This window comes from Spermophilus citellus (assembly GCF_964194105.1).
Source record: "Spermophilus citellus genome assembly, chromosome: 8".
NCBI classification, from domain to species: Eukaryota; Metazoa; Chordata; class Mammalia; order Rodentia; family Sciuridae; genus Spermophilus; species Spermophilus citellus.
In genome coordinates this window covers 28,697,764-28,713,098 of record NC_138189.1, presented here as the reverse complement: position 1 = coordinate 28,713,098, position 15,335 = coordinate 28,697,764, and the positions used below count along the sequence as shown (strand labels likewise).

At 37.3% G+C, this 15,335-nt stretch overlaps 1 protein-coding gene across 1 annotated transcript in view; it reads right to left on the bottom strand.

Annotated features, from left to right (window-relative positions):
* The window catches only part of DTHD1 (death domain containing 1), a gene marked incomplete at both ends in the record, with an annotated part of 58,728 nt that extends 48,684 nt beyond the window's left edge, over positions 1 to 10,044 (bottom strand). The window contains 4 exons of the mRNA XM_081304147.1: positions 422 to 601; positions 3,030 to 3,357; positions 7,239 to 7,851; positions 9,774 to 10,044. Of these exons, the coding sequence (XP_081160273.1) occupies positions 422 to 601; positions 3,030 to 3,357; positions 7,239 to 7,851; positions 9,774 to 10,044 (1,392 nt within the window). The remainder of the gene's footprint in view (positions 1 to 421; positions 602 to 3,029; positions 3,358 to 7,238; positions 7,852 to 9,773) is intronic.
* Positions 10,045 to 15,335: the final 5,291 nt, after the last annotated feature.

Below are 15,335 nucleotides of genomic sequence, written 5' to 3'. Positions count from 1 at the left end.
ATATGTTAAATTCTGACTCAAAAAAGGCTAATGTTTCATAATTAAGTAAAATCAAACAGTCATAATAATAAATATTTTAATTGATTAGCTATTTTTGTCATACTCTCAGATGCAAATCTTGAGTCATATAAATGTCCACAAATCTGCCATCAATTGTTTCATATATACTCAACATTGTGTTTGATAATAAATATAATAAACAAGACAGTGCAAAATACCAGCTGGGAAGGCCTTTCAAACAAAGCATGGATTTGTTTGGGAGTGAAACTCAACATGCTCAAAATCATCATATTTGCTGATATCACTGCATGCTAATCCATAACAAGTAAACTCATTTACTGTTACACGAAATATTTGCATCTTGTTCATCTTTAGGGCCAGCAGAGCTAGGAGAAGGAGCTAATTGATTTCTCATATTTACCTTTAATTGTACCAGCACCGATGAGCTGAAAACTCCCGGAGGGTAACTCAAGGATATTCGGGAATCCACGCTTGACTTCACAGTGAGGCCTTTTTTTGTTACTGTAAAGGACTCTCTCTTTAAACAAGACACAACTGAAAATATACCCAACTTGTAAGCTTTCACGGCCGCGCAGGTTCCCTGTGTGGATTACAGATGTTAAAACAAGCTACAGCACTGTCTGGGGAAGTACATGCTGTCCACACTCTGTGAACTCTCAGAAAAACCCATAGGTTGTCAATATGATCACCAGGATTTGGAATGATCCAATTAACTGAAAATGGGTTATTCTGTGAGATAAAGTAGAAACAGCTAACTAAAAGCTTCTCAAATTCAGATTGCATGACACACAAAAAAGAAAAGTCCATGTATTTTTAAAATTAGATCCTCCCAAATGTACATGTATGATAGGCGATCATATTCAGTGTTCTCACAAATATTAATTGCTTCTGGAGTTCTAGACTCCTTTAGCTAGAATGGATTTTAAATACTAGTCTTTTTTTAATTCAGAACATTCAGCCCTGTCTTTGGGAATTCTGAGGAGTAGAATTTCATTATTTGGGTAGTTTATTCAAAGGCTGGAGCACCTGTACTGTTAGCAAATTCGTCCTTCTGACAGCTCAGAATCTTTTAGGATGCCAAAATTAAGTCATTTTCTCTATTTCTCTTCATGTAGTGGGAGCAGATGACTGCAGAAGGATACATTTGCGTTTCTTTTTTATGTAGTGACATTCAAATGTGTAATCATATATGCAGGCACATATTCAAGCTTTTTATATCACACAAAAGAGAACTGAGTACATAAATGAAAACGAAATGACCTCCTCATGTAATCACCAAAGCTTAAAATGAGGAGGCTGACTTAGATGTAATTCGGTGTATCCATGCTTCCCCAAACACCAGCCGGACTCCGCCCTAGCATGAGTGGATAATCATGCACACACACACACAAACATTTCAAGGACAATCACAATGGAAAATAATCTATCATTTGAAAGCTGACTAAGGAGGAGATTTCACAATATCACTGCATGAATTCATTGTTGGGAAAATTCAAGGCATGAATGTTCTCAACTGGCCAGAGGGAAAATAGTGAGAAACAGGCAAGAAAAGTCTCCTGGAAACCAGGAGAACACATTTGGCAGACACTGGGCAACAAAAAGGGTTTTTAGGAATTAGAATTTTTAAATGTCATAGGACCCACAGAAAAAAACTGGAAAGAATCCAGGATTTAAGTTTTCTTGAGCTAAAACTAGGGATAACTACCATCAGAATACTGCAAAAGGAAAAGTATATGGTTTTATTTTTCATGGTAGACCATGATTCTCTTTTTCTTTTGCTTTGATCATCCATTTACTGAGCAAATTTCAAACTCATTTTGTGGAAATCCCACATGCTGGGAGCAGATTTTACTTTACTGTGGCAGTCACGCAAACTGGCCAGACTAAAAAGTCTAATAAAGGGCAGTGTGGATCAGACTTTCATACTTAATGACTTGCTAGACTAAATATAAAATGAATTAGTTGAATGAGTTGGAAAGGGTGATTAGAATAGGCTTTGTTTGCTTATTCAATTGCATAATCTTGTTTGTAGTTTGGAAAAACCAAAATCAGAAAATATAGAGATGTGTTATAAAGATTTTTTACATGTATTCCCCAGGCTCTGTCTTTTCCACTTACATAAAGGTGGAAAAGACGAATATTTTAATAGGTTAAAAAGAACCTCAAATATTAGTCCCCATCAATTCTACAGTATTAAATTTAATAATTGTGTATATCCTTTCTTTGCAACGTATGAATTTGTGATCATAGAGAGTTTCAGATTTATTACAGTAGAGTCAATAATGAAAAGTGAGAATTTATTAACAACTAGCCTGTATTTATAGGTTTCCTCTTAGGCTCATAAATGTGTTGTCTACTTAATACTTACAATCTTATCAGGTGGACACTATTATCGTGTTCATTTTTCAGATGAAGAAACTAAGTCATAGAAAGAGTTTTTAATTTATACAAGTTCATGCTGCCAGAAAGTATAGAAACCTGATTTCAGACCCCACCAATCTTCCCCCACTTCCCCAATACTGACCACCATGCACACTATCTTCTATGTGCAGGCTGAATTCCATTTATAGACTTAATTACTAGGTCAAGGGAGGCACACACAAGCCTGCACACACAATTTTTCCTTTTTTGCATAGTTTAAAACTCATGAATGATAAAAATAAAGTCATTAACACATGGGGATTTTAACACTCTTAAATTTAGCCAGGGTCCAACACATTAGATATGCTATTCTAAAGCTAGGCTAAAGCATGAAGTTAATTAAACTATGATGTCACTTTTGTTTCCCAGGTGAAAAAAAATAACACTTGCTGAGTCCTAGATCCAAGTTCCCAATTCCTGACATTGGTAAGTCATTTCTGCTCTCTGATCTTTATAGATGGCAAAAAAGTATAAATGTATTGGCACAAACCTATCCACCCTTTGTTATCAATGGAGCCATTATATCTACAATATAATCTATTAGTCTGCCCTACAGCAAATGCAAATGTAGCCAAGGATTTTCTGACCTTGTAACTTCCTCTCATTCCTTCTAGTGAATTTGGGGTTAGGTAACTTGATTGAAGGTTTATGTCAGACACTTTCACCATGATGTCTCTGTAATTTCCCCTGTAACGTGCAGTAAATGGAATTGCAATGCATATTGGAAATGGAATTCTCTCTTCCTTATCTGAGCATTCAATGGAGATGACATTGCTAACCAGCTCTTCATTATCACTCACTATTAAGCAACTCATGCTGTTAACTATCCGGCACTCCAGCTGCTGTAGGACACGTGATGGTGCTGTAATGTAGCAAGACACTTGGGGGTCAGACTCCTCGCTCAGCATAAGATACCTGCAGAAACAACAGAATGTCATTTTTCCAATTATTATTATTTTTAAATGTACTTTGTAGCTTTCTGCAGAGGGCACAAACTCTAGAGCATATTGCCTTGGTATGAACCTCAGTTCTCCTTATAAAACATGTGACCTTGGGAGAGGTACTCTACCTGTCTATGCCAGTTTCCTTAACTATAAAGTAGTATTAAATGATATCTACCTTATAGGAAAACTGTGGGTTAAGTGACCTATTATATATTAAGTAATTTGAAAGAAGGCATTATACTATATGTTAGCCATAATTATTGTTTACTAATGTGACTACTATTGTTATTTATGTGATTGATTTATTTCTTAGTATCGTTTACTTCATAATAAGAACTTGAAGATTGCTAATGCTTCTTGATAGACCAAGAACTAATTACTAAATGGTTTCCCACATTACAAGGTAAGGGAGTACTTGTGTACAAGGTATTATAATTGTATAAACACACTAGATCAAAGAGTGATGTGAACTCTATTTTTTTTTAGAAAGATTGAGAATGGTTCAGATTGAATTCAGTAGTAATTAGGAACAGATTGTTTGCAATCCTCAAATAATCATTCCAAAAGCTTAATTTGACAATATTTTTCTCATTTTAACTATTATAATTACCAAAGACTTTTAGAGCCTTATAGATTTAAACTCAAACTTGAGATCAGTCACTTTCTATTTGTATGACCATAGACATCAATAATTATTATTAAAATAGCTAAAACTTAATGTTTTCTGTGGACCAGGTTTTAAGTCTACATAATTTCATTAATCTTCACAACTATTGTGTCAGATGAGGACTACTATCGTCACCATTTTACAGACAAGGAATCAGGGTTATAAAATTTAAACACAGGGCTGGGGATGTAGCTCAGCCGTAGAGTGCTTGCCTCGTGTATGTGAGGCTCTGGGTTCCATCCTTACCACCACAAAATAGAGATGGAGGCTGAAAAGAAAGAAAGAAAGGAAAGAAGGGGAGAGGGAGAAGGAAGGAAGAAAAGAAAGAAAATTTAGCTTGCTACATATCTCACAGGTTGTAAATTTTAGAACCAATAATTGGCTCCATCCATCTTTAACACAATAACTCAAACTCAACTCTTACACTTCCTCAAATGATTCCAAAGTACTGTTTGCTTCATCCATAATCATGTGTTGTGAAGACTGAATGAGACAAAACATCTAAACTTCTTATAGTAATGAATTAGCATAAGCTGGGTACTCAGTAACTATTAGATCACTATTAAAATTACCAACTTGAGTTTCTCCTCTTCTTCTATTTGTCATTTTGTACTAGGGAAATGATTGAAACATAGCAAAGGTAAAGAGAAATAAAAGGATCTATATATAGCACAGCAATATTTTACAGTTACAAAATAATCTTATCTGGGTTTGGTATATAGAATTTTATTAGTATATTTTACATATTGGTATGTATCAGTACCAATATATGTACTGATATTATTGGTATATAGAATTTTAAAGGGCACTTTAATGCAGAAATCTAAAAAAGATGCTCATATTACAGAGAGGGTCATTTATTTATATTTATAATTCTGAACTCATAAAGTGAGAAGGAACAAAAGATTACACAGAGCATTGGTCTGCTAGAGTATTCTCTAGTGATAGTGATGAAGTTAATTCATAAAATGAACATCGTTCAATTGAGGGTACAGTGACTTCAGGAATAATCCACCTCTGTGTCTGGACACTCTCTCAGTGCACTCTTCTTCCAGAGCTATGGGTTCCCAATCAACAGATGAAGTAGGATGAGGAGAACTACAAAGGCTTCCCATTCTCCTCAACCCTAATAAAATACTATCTAGTCTCTAGTCTAAAATAATCTTGTTGGTTTATTCTAGTCTTGTTTCTCCTTTGTGTACACACCAGGACAGCTACTCTGAAGAAGATAGGGTTCTTCTGGAAAGGTAACCATACAGGAACTACAGCAGATTCTGAGAAAGGTTTTGTTTATGACATGTACTTTTATGTGGTGTGATGGCTTCCTAGCCTGGGAGACTGGAATGAATAGTCATCTTCTTAAACACGCAAGCCAAGCACAATTGATTTGGATGCCATAAAGAGGAAATCACTAACTGGGGAACACCTAAAGGAGGTGTTAGAGGGAGTGGTTCAGGCCTATGACTCACTAACTGATATTTTGAGTCATTTCTGAATGTGAGGATATAAAGTGTTGATGTTTTTCTCAACTGAGATGGGTAACCACATGCTAAAAACTGTAGCAGTTGGTTTGCAGGGACAGTAATTCTTACAAACCACAACAGTCTTTCATATATTGAATGAGTCATCTATACACTTCATTAGAGTCTGACTGTGGGGACATCACAGCAAAACTAACCAAACCTCTTCATTTCATAGATAACTAGGGTCAACGTGAGCATATTGACTTGCCAAAGATCCCCAACTCTGTTAGTGATGTTGTCCTGGAAATGGTACTGTAAATTTATCTGAAAGAGAATCAATACATCATAGCAGTGACGTGGAGGGGATAGGTGAAGAGAGGTAGTGAGGAGGAGGCAGGGAAAGTGAGGGTAGCTGAGGGTGAAATGAAATAGCACACTAACATTTAGCTGGGCACCAACACCTACAGAGTGGCATGGTGGTAGGCCCTTTCCATGATTTTCTCCTCTGACCTTATCAAATATACCCAGGAAATATATATTATTTCTACAAACAAGAAAAATGAGGTCAACAATGGAGCAAATTGCTCAGGGTCACAGAAATAGTGTGTAATAAAACAGAAAATAAAAATCAAGTCTATCTAATTCCCAAAACAAGTGGTCACCCCCCAGTCCCTATTGCTTCTAGGGGTATTGTTTATCTGGGAAATTATGGTTTGTGGATACTTTGTTCTATCTAGACAAAGGATACTTGCAGTTTTGTGAAGGGGATATAATTCATAAAAATACATCAGATTCATAAACCTTTTTCCCTTTATTTAAATCATGGACATTTAGAGAGTCTCATGAGAACTGTGAAATTTTTCCAAGGAGATAAAATTGGCATGAACATACAGAATCAAATTTAAAAACCTCCCAAGGCTTATCCATGAGTTTCCAGAGTTCAAAAGACACAGATTAAAAAATTATGGTGATTTTCTTGAAGTCACAAAAAACATAAATAAATAAGAGGCTAGAAAATGTTCTTTTAATTTTTTTAACATTCTGCAATCTTCTACTTTTTTCTTACAATTCAAAAAGTAATGATTTGAACAGTTGTTTTTATTACTTTCTCATCTAGTTAATTCTTTCTTATTTTAAAGAAACATTTAATACATATGTTTTCTAAAACTGTAAGAAACAAATAATATAAGTAATGGCAGCCACACCAATTTCTGAGGGGGGAATTTAACCTGAATTACTGATGTATAATATGTGTTAGAGATCTGACATGGAAATGTAAAATTGTATTCATGTATAAATAACATATATGTTGGTATGGTTCTGATGATTGTACTTTCTTAAAATTCATATGTTGAAATCCTAACAACCAAGGTAATGGTATTAAGAGGTGGGGCCATCTGGAAGATGCTTAGGTCCTGAAAGTAGAATCCTGATGAATGGGATTATTGCCCTCATAAAACAGGCCCCCCCAAAACACTCCCACTCCTTCCGCCATGTGCACACACAGCAAGAAGGTGCCATCTATGAACAAGAAAGTCTTCACTACACACTGATATGCCAACACCTTCTCTCTCTTCTCTGCTTCCAGAACTATGTTGTTTAAAAGGTCCCACTTGGTGCTATTTTGTTATAGTAACCCAAATGGGCGAAGACATTTCCTAACTACAAAAACACAGAAACAGGTAGATATTGAAAGGCACATCTCACATTGTGTTTACTTACTCCTTTTCCATTATGCTACTCTTTTGCTTTAGACTGTCTGAGTCACTGGGAAGATTATTCACAAGTTTACTGGAGATATCCTGTGTTGTTGAGGATGTGGTAATCTCTTCTCTTTGGCTTTCTGAGGTCCCTTGAATTTCTCTTTTTGTTATCTGGATTATGTCATGAATCTCCTCCTTGTTGCCATTTATGTTCTCAGCAGTCACGTGTCCTATTTGTTTATCATCTTCATTTTCTGCATTATCTGGGAACATGGTGTTCTGTGATGTTTCTTGCCCTGTAACATTTCCATTCAATGACACATTGTTTTCTCTTTCCACTAATTCAGAATTTATGTGTGTTTTATTTTCTTTTAACTGAACCTGATTTGTGTAATGGCTTTCCTCCTCATTTGTGGGAGAAACAGTAGCTGTTTCTATGACATTTAGTTCCTCTCTTGCAGCAATGTCTGTTGCTTTGGGGTCATGAATGGTGGTCATTGTCTGCTGTGGAGTATGTTCATCATGCATCCTGCATAAATTACACATCTCCTTTTCTTCTTTCTTTAGAAGCATAGCAGTGTTCCCCAAATGCTCCTTCATTTTCATGAGGCATTCTATGAAAGCAATAATTTCTACACACACACACACACACACACACACACACACACAGAGACACACACACAAAAGAATAAGTATGAAACTAAACCAAATCATGCTTCTCCAATGAGATATGGCAAGAAAATCTTAGAAACCTACCAAGACCCTTACTGGGTACTTAAGCCAACCTCCTGAAGAAAGGCTGATTTGCACAACTGACACTTTAAACACTTCTAGGAACTAGAAACAAACTACTTTTAAACATGGTAGAAAGAGTACATCTGATCTCTCTTGCTCAAGAAAATGCTTTGAATTTTGAAAACAAATACCGTGACCTCCTTCTCTGGGATAAGAACTGAAGTTGGCAACTCCCTCAATCATTCCTCTTTTGGTGTGATTTTGAGATTTGTTCCTTTGCCTCTGAAGTTACTACAGTTAAACAATTACCCATTCAAAATGATGAGCCTAAAATTAGCTAAACACTCCAAATGAGGCCTGGAGAGAAGAAATGCTGTAGCTATGTTTTTTTCTGCTGATATATTGGGGGAAGAGCTGTTTTCTCCCATGAGCATAGGATTAGATTTATACCATTTCTCCTACTGGATTTGTGGTCATTAGAAATTTTCAAATTGGTCCTTCAAAGAGCAGCTCTTATTATGCCTACAGGAACCTACGGTGTCTGCTCAAAGGTTGCTCAATGAAGTCCAGCCTCTTTACGTCAGTGTAAACCTTCGTTAGGACCTGATTTGATGCCATCTGTCACTCCATTCCCATTTCATAATAGTCTCTGATCTGCACATCCCTCTTCTTGCAAATGACAAAGGTCACCTGATGACTTCTAGTGGGCTTAGCATCTCACTGGTTTTTAGGATTTGATTCTGAACTAAGGAATTTGTGATTTAAGAGCTCATAGATCGATGCTTTCAGAATCATCACCAAATTATCCCTTCACTAGTCTGGGCTTATCTTTGGGCTCCAGTTCTGACAACCTATTCTTTGTCTTTTACCTGAGACCCTGTCTTTATTTTGGACTCCCTGTTTTCTGGTAGCTGAAGACTTGTCTTGATATTACCTAAGATATTTGATGTTCTCTAGAGACAGTGGAAACCTCATCATGAGCTCCAGCTGACAGCTCCTGGACCCTGTTGCCTTTGGCAGATTTCTTTGATGCTCACTATTTGTCCTCTAGACTGAATTTCTTAGTAATATTCACCCTGCTTTCCTGATGGATTGAGACTGCCCCTGTAGCTTGACACTATTATTTACAGCTGGACTTCAGGATGCCACCTATACTCTTGGGTAGAGTAACTGCTATTGTCTAAGATTGTATTCATCAGATGCCACATTTTTCATGCCTCACTGTATGTTTCAGCATCTATAACTGGGCCTGTTCCCAAGAACTTGCCCCATAGGTGTGGGGGGATCCAGTTTCCTATCCCACATCACCCCAGTCCTTCAAGTTCTTTTGTAATTAGTTATCCTGGCTCAAATGTCTCTAGAAATAGAATGTTATATTCCAATATAGAAAAACTGCTTTTCTCTGCCCCAAACTAGGCCTCTAAGCCTTGTATCCTGTTAATAATACCTCAAGATTCTCAAGGTTCTAACTACATAATTCCAATTCATTACTGAAGTTTCATTACTGAAGTTTCATTTCAAATATCATGTTTTGTTTTTGGGGTTTTTTCTTTTCTGGAAAAATTCTAAATTTATCACCTAAAAATAGGATCCTGTCTGATTCCAAAGAGATAAGACTTCAGTCTTTTATCTCCAGTGGGACCAACTTGCCATTTCCTTGCATTATTATACATTTGTCTTACCATATTGCCCCTATTCTATTGCCAGTCCCTTATAAACAGAGACTCTACCATAGGCTTGTTAGTCTGCTTGTAGCATCTCTTAGATAGTGTCCTATCAATATTTCTTAGAGAAAGGAATAAATCAAAAAGATACTTACCTTGCCTCCAGATACATGCATTCTCCTTGTCAAGCAGCACATACAGCTGCTGGCAGGTGGAACACAGGGTCCCTGCAGTGTGCTCCAACAGTTGGTGAAGAGCCCCACTGAGTTCCTGACCCAGAAAGACCACTGTGGCCATCCAGGTGGCCGCCCCAGGCCCCACACAGAGGTCATCACCCAGGAGTGCCTGCTTTAGCATTTGGTTTTGTCTCCAAATCTGCTTCAATATTTGGCCTAGTTTACCTGAGCCCAAGTCTTCTGTATCCATTTTATGCTCCAAAAATAATATGCCTCTTTCCTGCCAGCAAAGCCTAGAGGTTTAGCTGATTCAAACCTGGTGATGGTTATTTCTTCTAAAATCTAGGAGAAGATCCAAGTCAGCTAGCCAAGCACTTTCCTGCAACATAATAGCTTATTCAGCTTGTTGTTGACTAGTGAAAAGTTACTAGGTGACCAAAGGAGGGGCGTTCCCAAACCCCTTGCTCTTGTGTACAGAATAGATTAATCACGGGGATACAGCTAGTTCACACAACCCAACTCTTCAGCTCAGTTTTGCAAATTCAACACACTAATGAAGCCCAAATCCTTTTCAGCTTTGACACAACAAAATATGGATTCCAGAACTGGCAATATGCATTCTTAAAAATATTTGTGAATGAAAAAGAAAAATATGATGTCCTGTTTGTTTCAAAACAAAGTATAGGAATGGGATATAGATAAAATAAGACCAGCTATAAAAATTGATAGTTGTCAAAACTGGATATAGTTACATATGGGGGTCCTTACAATTTACTGATTAGTATATATGTATAGTATTTTTATAGTAAAGAGTTCAAAGAAAAAAGATTCTTCTACTGGAGCAGATCTACTGCCGTTGTTTAGGTAAGTATAATTAATTCTCTTTTATATGGTAAGTTGGCAGCTAGATGGAGATAGGAACTTGGCCTTCTTACTCCTTGATAATTTCCCTCTAATTGGGAAATACCTTCTCACTAAAAGAGAGCAAACCTGAAGAGTGGCTTTCTCTGAATGAGCACGGAGTCTTTGCCATATATAATTAAAATACAGCCACTGCAAGCTCTCAACCCTGCTGCCTGCTCTGTGAGCCCATTACACATGGGGCGACTGCAGTACAGGACTCCATGAAGGGCCCCCCAAGGGAGTGTGCACCAGAACAGGCTGTTTCTGGCTCTCCAACCCTGCTCCCTGAAGAAGGGAGGGCATACACCAAAGGTACAGGGTGGTGCATTTGAAAGAGGCTCCTGTTCCCTCAGATGTACTGGAGTGAAATGAAAGCTTTCCAAAGGGGACCTGGAATGTTTCCCTCCTACGGGCAGCACATTATCTCATCTTTATCACTGGGGCACTTAGAGCTACACTCATGACACCTGGAAGACTAGATGGGAAAACAAGCCCAGGGAATAAAGAGAAGAAAGAAAGCCACAGGCCTGGGCCGGAGAATCTAAGGGGGGAGTTGAGGAGCAGTGTGGGGACCAGTGGCTCCAGGAGACAGTTTTGCAGTGACCCTCTGTTCCTTGTGAAAGAAACCCTTTTTTGAAATATGAGTCCATATCACATCATGGATCACATTTTTAAAATATTTTCAGGCTCTTCTCAATATTAAAGACTTTCTGATTCCATTTTAGTTTATTTTCTCTAACTCCTGAAACATATGTGTAATTCCCAAAATAATGTACATATGGCTTTAATTCGGTGCCAATTCTGAAAACTTTCCACTGCATTTACAGAGGGCCAAGCACTATTTAAGTGCTTTGGGGACTTCAGAGAGAGAGAGAGAGACAACTGCATGAACAGATTATTAAAATATAGCTTAGATTGTTGAGAACTAGGGCAGAAGTATGAACAAAGTATCATGAAAACTTTAGGAGTAAAAAATTAATTTTGATTAGAGGCTTAGATGTTTGGATTAGGAGCTAAAGGATGAGCAGGATTGGGTCACATAAGAGAACACAGGGAAGGGACACTGCAACCCAGGAGACAATGTGATCAAGGCTCGGGTGCAGAAAACCCCAGAGCGGGCTCACAGAAGGCAAAGTGAGGCTTTAGAGGAAGTTTCGGTTCATGGGTCAGGCAAAGTAGCAAGAAGAAGGGCAGAGAGTCAGGAAGGGAAGTTAGAATTTTATTTTGCACAAAGAAGAGAGGAAATATTTTCAAATGAATCTACAATGTGACCAAATCTGTGCTGCAGGGATGCAGATGGCTTAGATGTCAGAGACACAAGACACAAGGCTTGAGGACCTGCAGATAGGAGAAGGAGATGCCTTACAAGGGACTTGAAGTGGAGTGGATAGAATTTTCAACTGTCAGGTTGAAGGAGAGGAATAGAAAGCATTGAAAATCCCTCCATTCACTTATTTTAGAAATATTTCTAGATCACTGATAAAAGAATTGTGCTTGGTAGTGGCATATAACTAAAATTTTCAGTTTACGGAGCTTCATAGATTGTAAACCTATTCAGGGATTTAGGAGGAACACTGGGATTGGTGGGCAGATAATCTGATTAACTTTGGATATGTAGAGATTCATATAACTCAGAACAATCCTTTAGAATGTGCTATTAGATGAAAAGTCAGAATTTAGGTGATGAATGAATTCCTGGAAGTAGAAAACATCAAAGAATTTAAACCAGGTCTATGTTTAAGTGTTGAATGAAACTGATAAAGAAATGCCAGATCACTGGACCAATCTACATTAATTTCCTCATAGACTTGTAGGGAAATCCTTTCTCAGGGAGGGGGAAAAAATAAAGAAGGAACAAAAACTAACAATCTTTCTTCTCAGCCTCAATAATGTTTGCTGTCCTCAAGCCTCAACTTGTTCTCAGTCTAGCTTCTTAAGAACAAGTAATATTTACAAAATGAGACCTACCACAAGCCACGCTGCTTTGACTTGTTAAAACAAGCATCTGCATGTTCCTGCATCTCGTTTTCAATTGATTGATGTCACTAACCACAGGAAGAACTGACATTTTGCAAGTTAACTGCACAAGTTCATCTGATTGGTTTTAACATTTGATTAGCATCTTCACTGTCAATACTAGTTATGATTCCTTTTATTTTCTTACTGAAAATCCTGTGCATCCACTGACTTTAAGACGTTAGCAGTCTTGAACTCATTAGAAATATTACATGGTTGAAAGAACAATAATATTTGTTCACATCAAAAGCACCAAAATGTGCTAAAGATAAAATTCAGGTAGGCAGGATAGTCTCTCCTTTGCTATCTGAGGAAATTAGGCTCTGAAGTAGACCTGACCACCTATTAATCCTGTTGGAGATGAGGACAATAAAATTTGGGGGCCTAATAAAGTGTGCTGTTTTCTATGGATTTTGTGGTAAATACTAGTGGGTAGGTCCAATGTAATAGAGTTATGAATGCTTGTGATTATGACTCCACATTATTAGTTCTATTATCTGATGTCATTTTTTTCTGTAGTTGGCTGCATCAAAGATTTTGTGCAATCAGCCATTGAGTGCCCATCTTGTGTCTGTTGAAGACAGTCTCATACAACTGGAAGAAGGGTAAAAGAAGAAGGAAAAGGAAATTTTAAAAATTTTGTCTTGCTTTTGCTCTCCCCCAATAACTTAGTGCACTGGAAAAATACAAATGAAATATAAGATTTTTCAAAGTGCTTACAGATTGTTAAATGTTTTAAAGGAACAAACGGTAAAAATCAAAGCTAACATTTCTGGTTCAAATGCATGTATTTTAACTGCTTCCTTCTAAGATACCAATGAAAAATATGTAAACAATATAGAAAACAATATATAAACTCCAAATAAAGAGAATGGGTGACAAAGGTATCAACAAACTCCTAGAAGATTGAAAGTATCAGACAAGTGATAAGTGATTTGATCAACAAGGACAGTTGACATCTAAGCATATAAATGATGAGGAGGGGAGACAGTTCTTGTCAAAACCTCAGAAGATTCCAGCATTTGGACACACCCACCAACTTTCAGTGTGAGAGTGAACTTGAAGCTATAAACGGAAGTTTTCCTTGTGACTGGTTTTGGAAGCAGTAGATTTCTATGTCCCTCTCCTCTGTCCCAAATAGCTAGGCAACTCTCTCCCACGCATTGAAGCTCTGAGATTTTCTCTATGAAGAAATTGCAGCAGAAAGGTCCATGGCTTAGGCTGAATGGAGAAAGGAACGGAAGTACCATGTTAACTATACGGATTATATCCATAATTTTATTTTTCAAAGTTTATTTATTTACCTATGTATTTATTTGTTTTACTGATATTGAAACTTGAACCCAGGGGTACTTTACCAATAAGCCATATCTTTAGCCCTTTTATCTTTTTTTTTTTTTTAATTTTGAGGCAGGGTCTTGCCAAGTTGCCCAAATTGGCCTTGAACTTGGTGATCCTCTGGTTGTAGCCTTCTGAGTCTAATGAGTTTCCCCTCTACTCTTCAGCTTAGCCCTAAGTAAGAACACGGGCTGACAAGCATAACATCCTAGGCATAAAATTGAAGACTTCCTCTCTGGAGTAACCAAACACTCTAACTAACTGGTAATGAATCCCTTAGTGACCCTCCCCCAATTCCCAGCTCCTTACAGTCTGCCCTGTCCCTGCCAACCTTTCCACAATGAAGCTCCTACTCATGAGCCCCATGTATGCAGAGTTTCTACACAATGTTCCTCTTGCCTCACCTTTAAGTATGGAGTAACAGCTCAAGAGGTCAGACATTTGAATATGACTCCAACACAAAATTAAAGACTAAAGCTAACAAACCTGAATAAAGGACTTAGAAAAAACAAACAAAGACGACACACGGAAGACACACCAAACACATTTATAATTACTACTTTCAGCAGTTAAAATACATACATTTCAGAATCTAGGATAAGACCAGAAAATGTATCCATAAAACAAGAAATTTTCTTAAAAAGGAAACACCCAACCAATGAGAAACAACTCTCAGAAATTCAAATATGGTTACAGAAAAAAAAAATTTTTTTTTGTACTGAGGATTGAATCCAGGGGGGGCTTTACCACTCGGCTAAGTTCACAGTCCTTTATTTATTTTTTATTTTGAGACAGGGTCTCACTAAGTTGTGTAGGACCTCGATAAATTGCTGAGGCTGGCCTTGAACTTGCAATCCTCCTGCCTCTTCCTCCTGAGTTACTAGGATTACAGGTGTGCACCACCACACTCAGCTGATCCCAGAAAATTTTAAGCTAGTAAATGGGCAGAAAGAAGCAATTGAAAAAAAAAAATCTGTCAAAAGGTCAAACAAAAAGATGAAGAGATAAAACAACAGGAAAAAAGGGAAATTAAAAGTCAAATCCAGATGGTCTGACAAATATGAGTTCTAGAAAGAGGAAAAACAGAAGGAAATTGTCAAACAAAAAACATATTTCTCAGAATAAAAGGATATGATATTTCAGACTGATGGGTCCTGGAAAGATGTATACAGAAAGGAAGCAAAATTGGTCTTGTCACCATGAAAATCTAAAGCATCGAGAACAAATATCTTAATAGCCTCCAAAGGGGAGCAACAGGTTACATTTAAATCAGAAGTCGGGAGA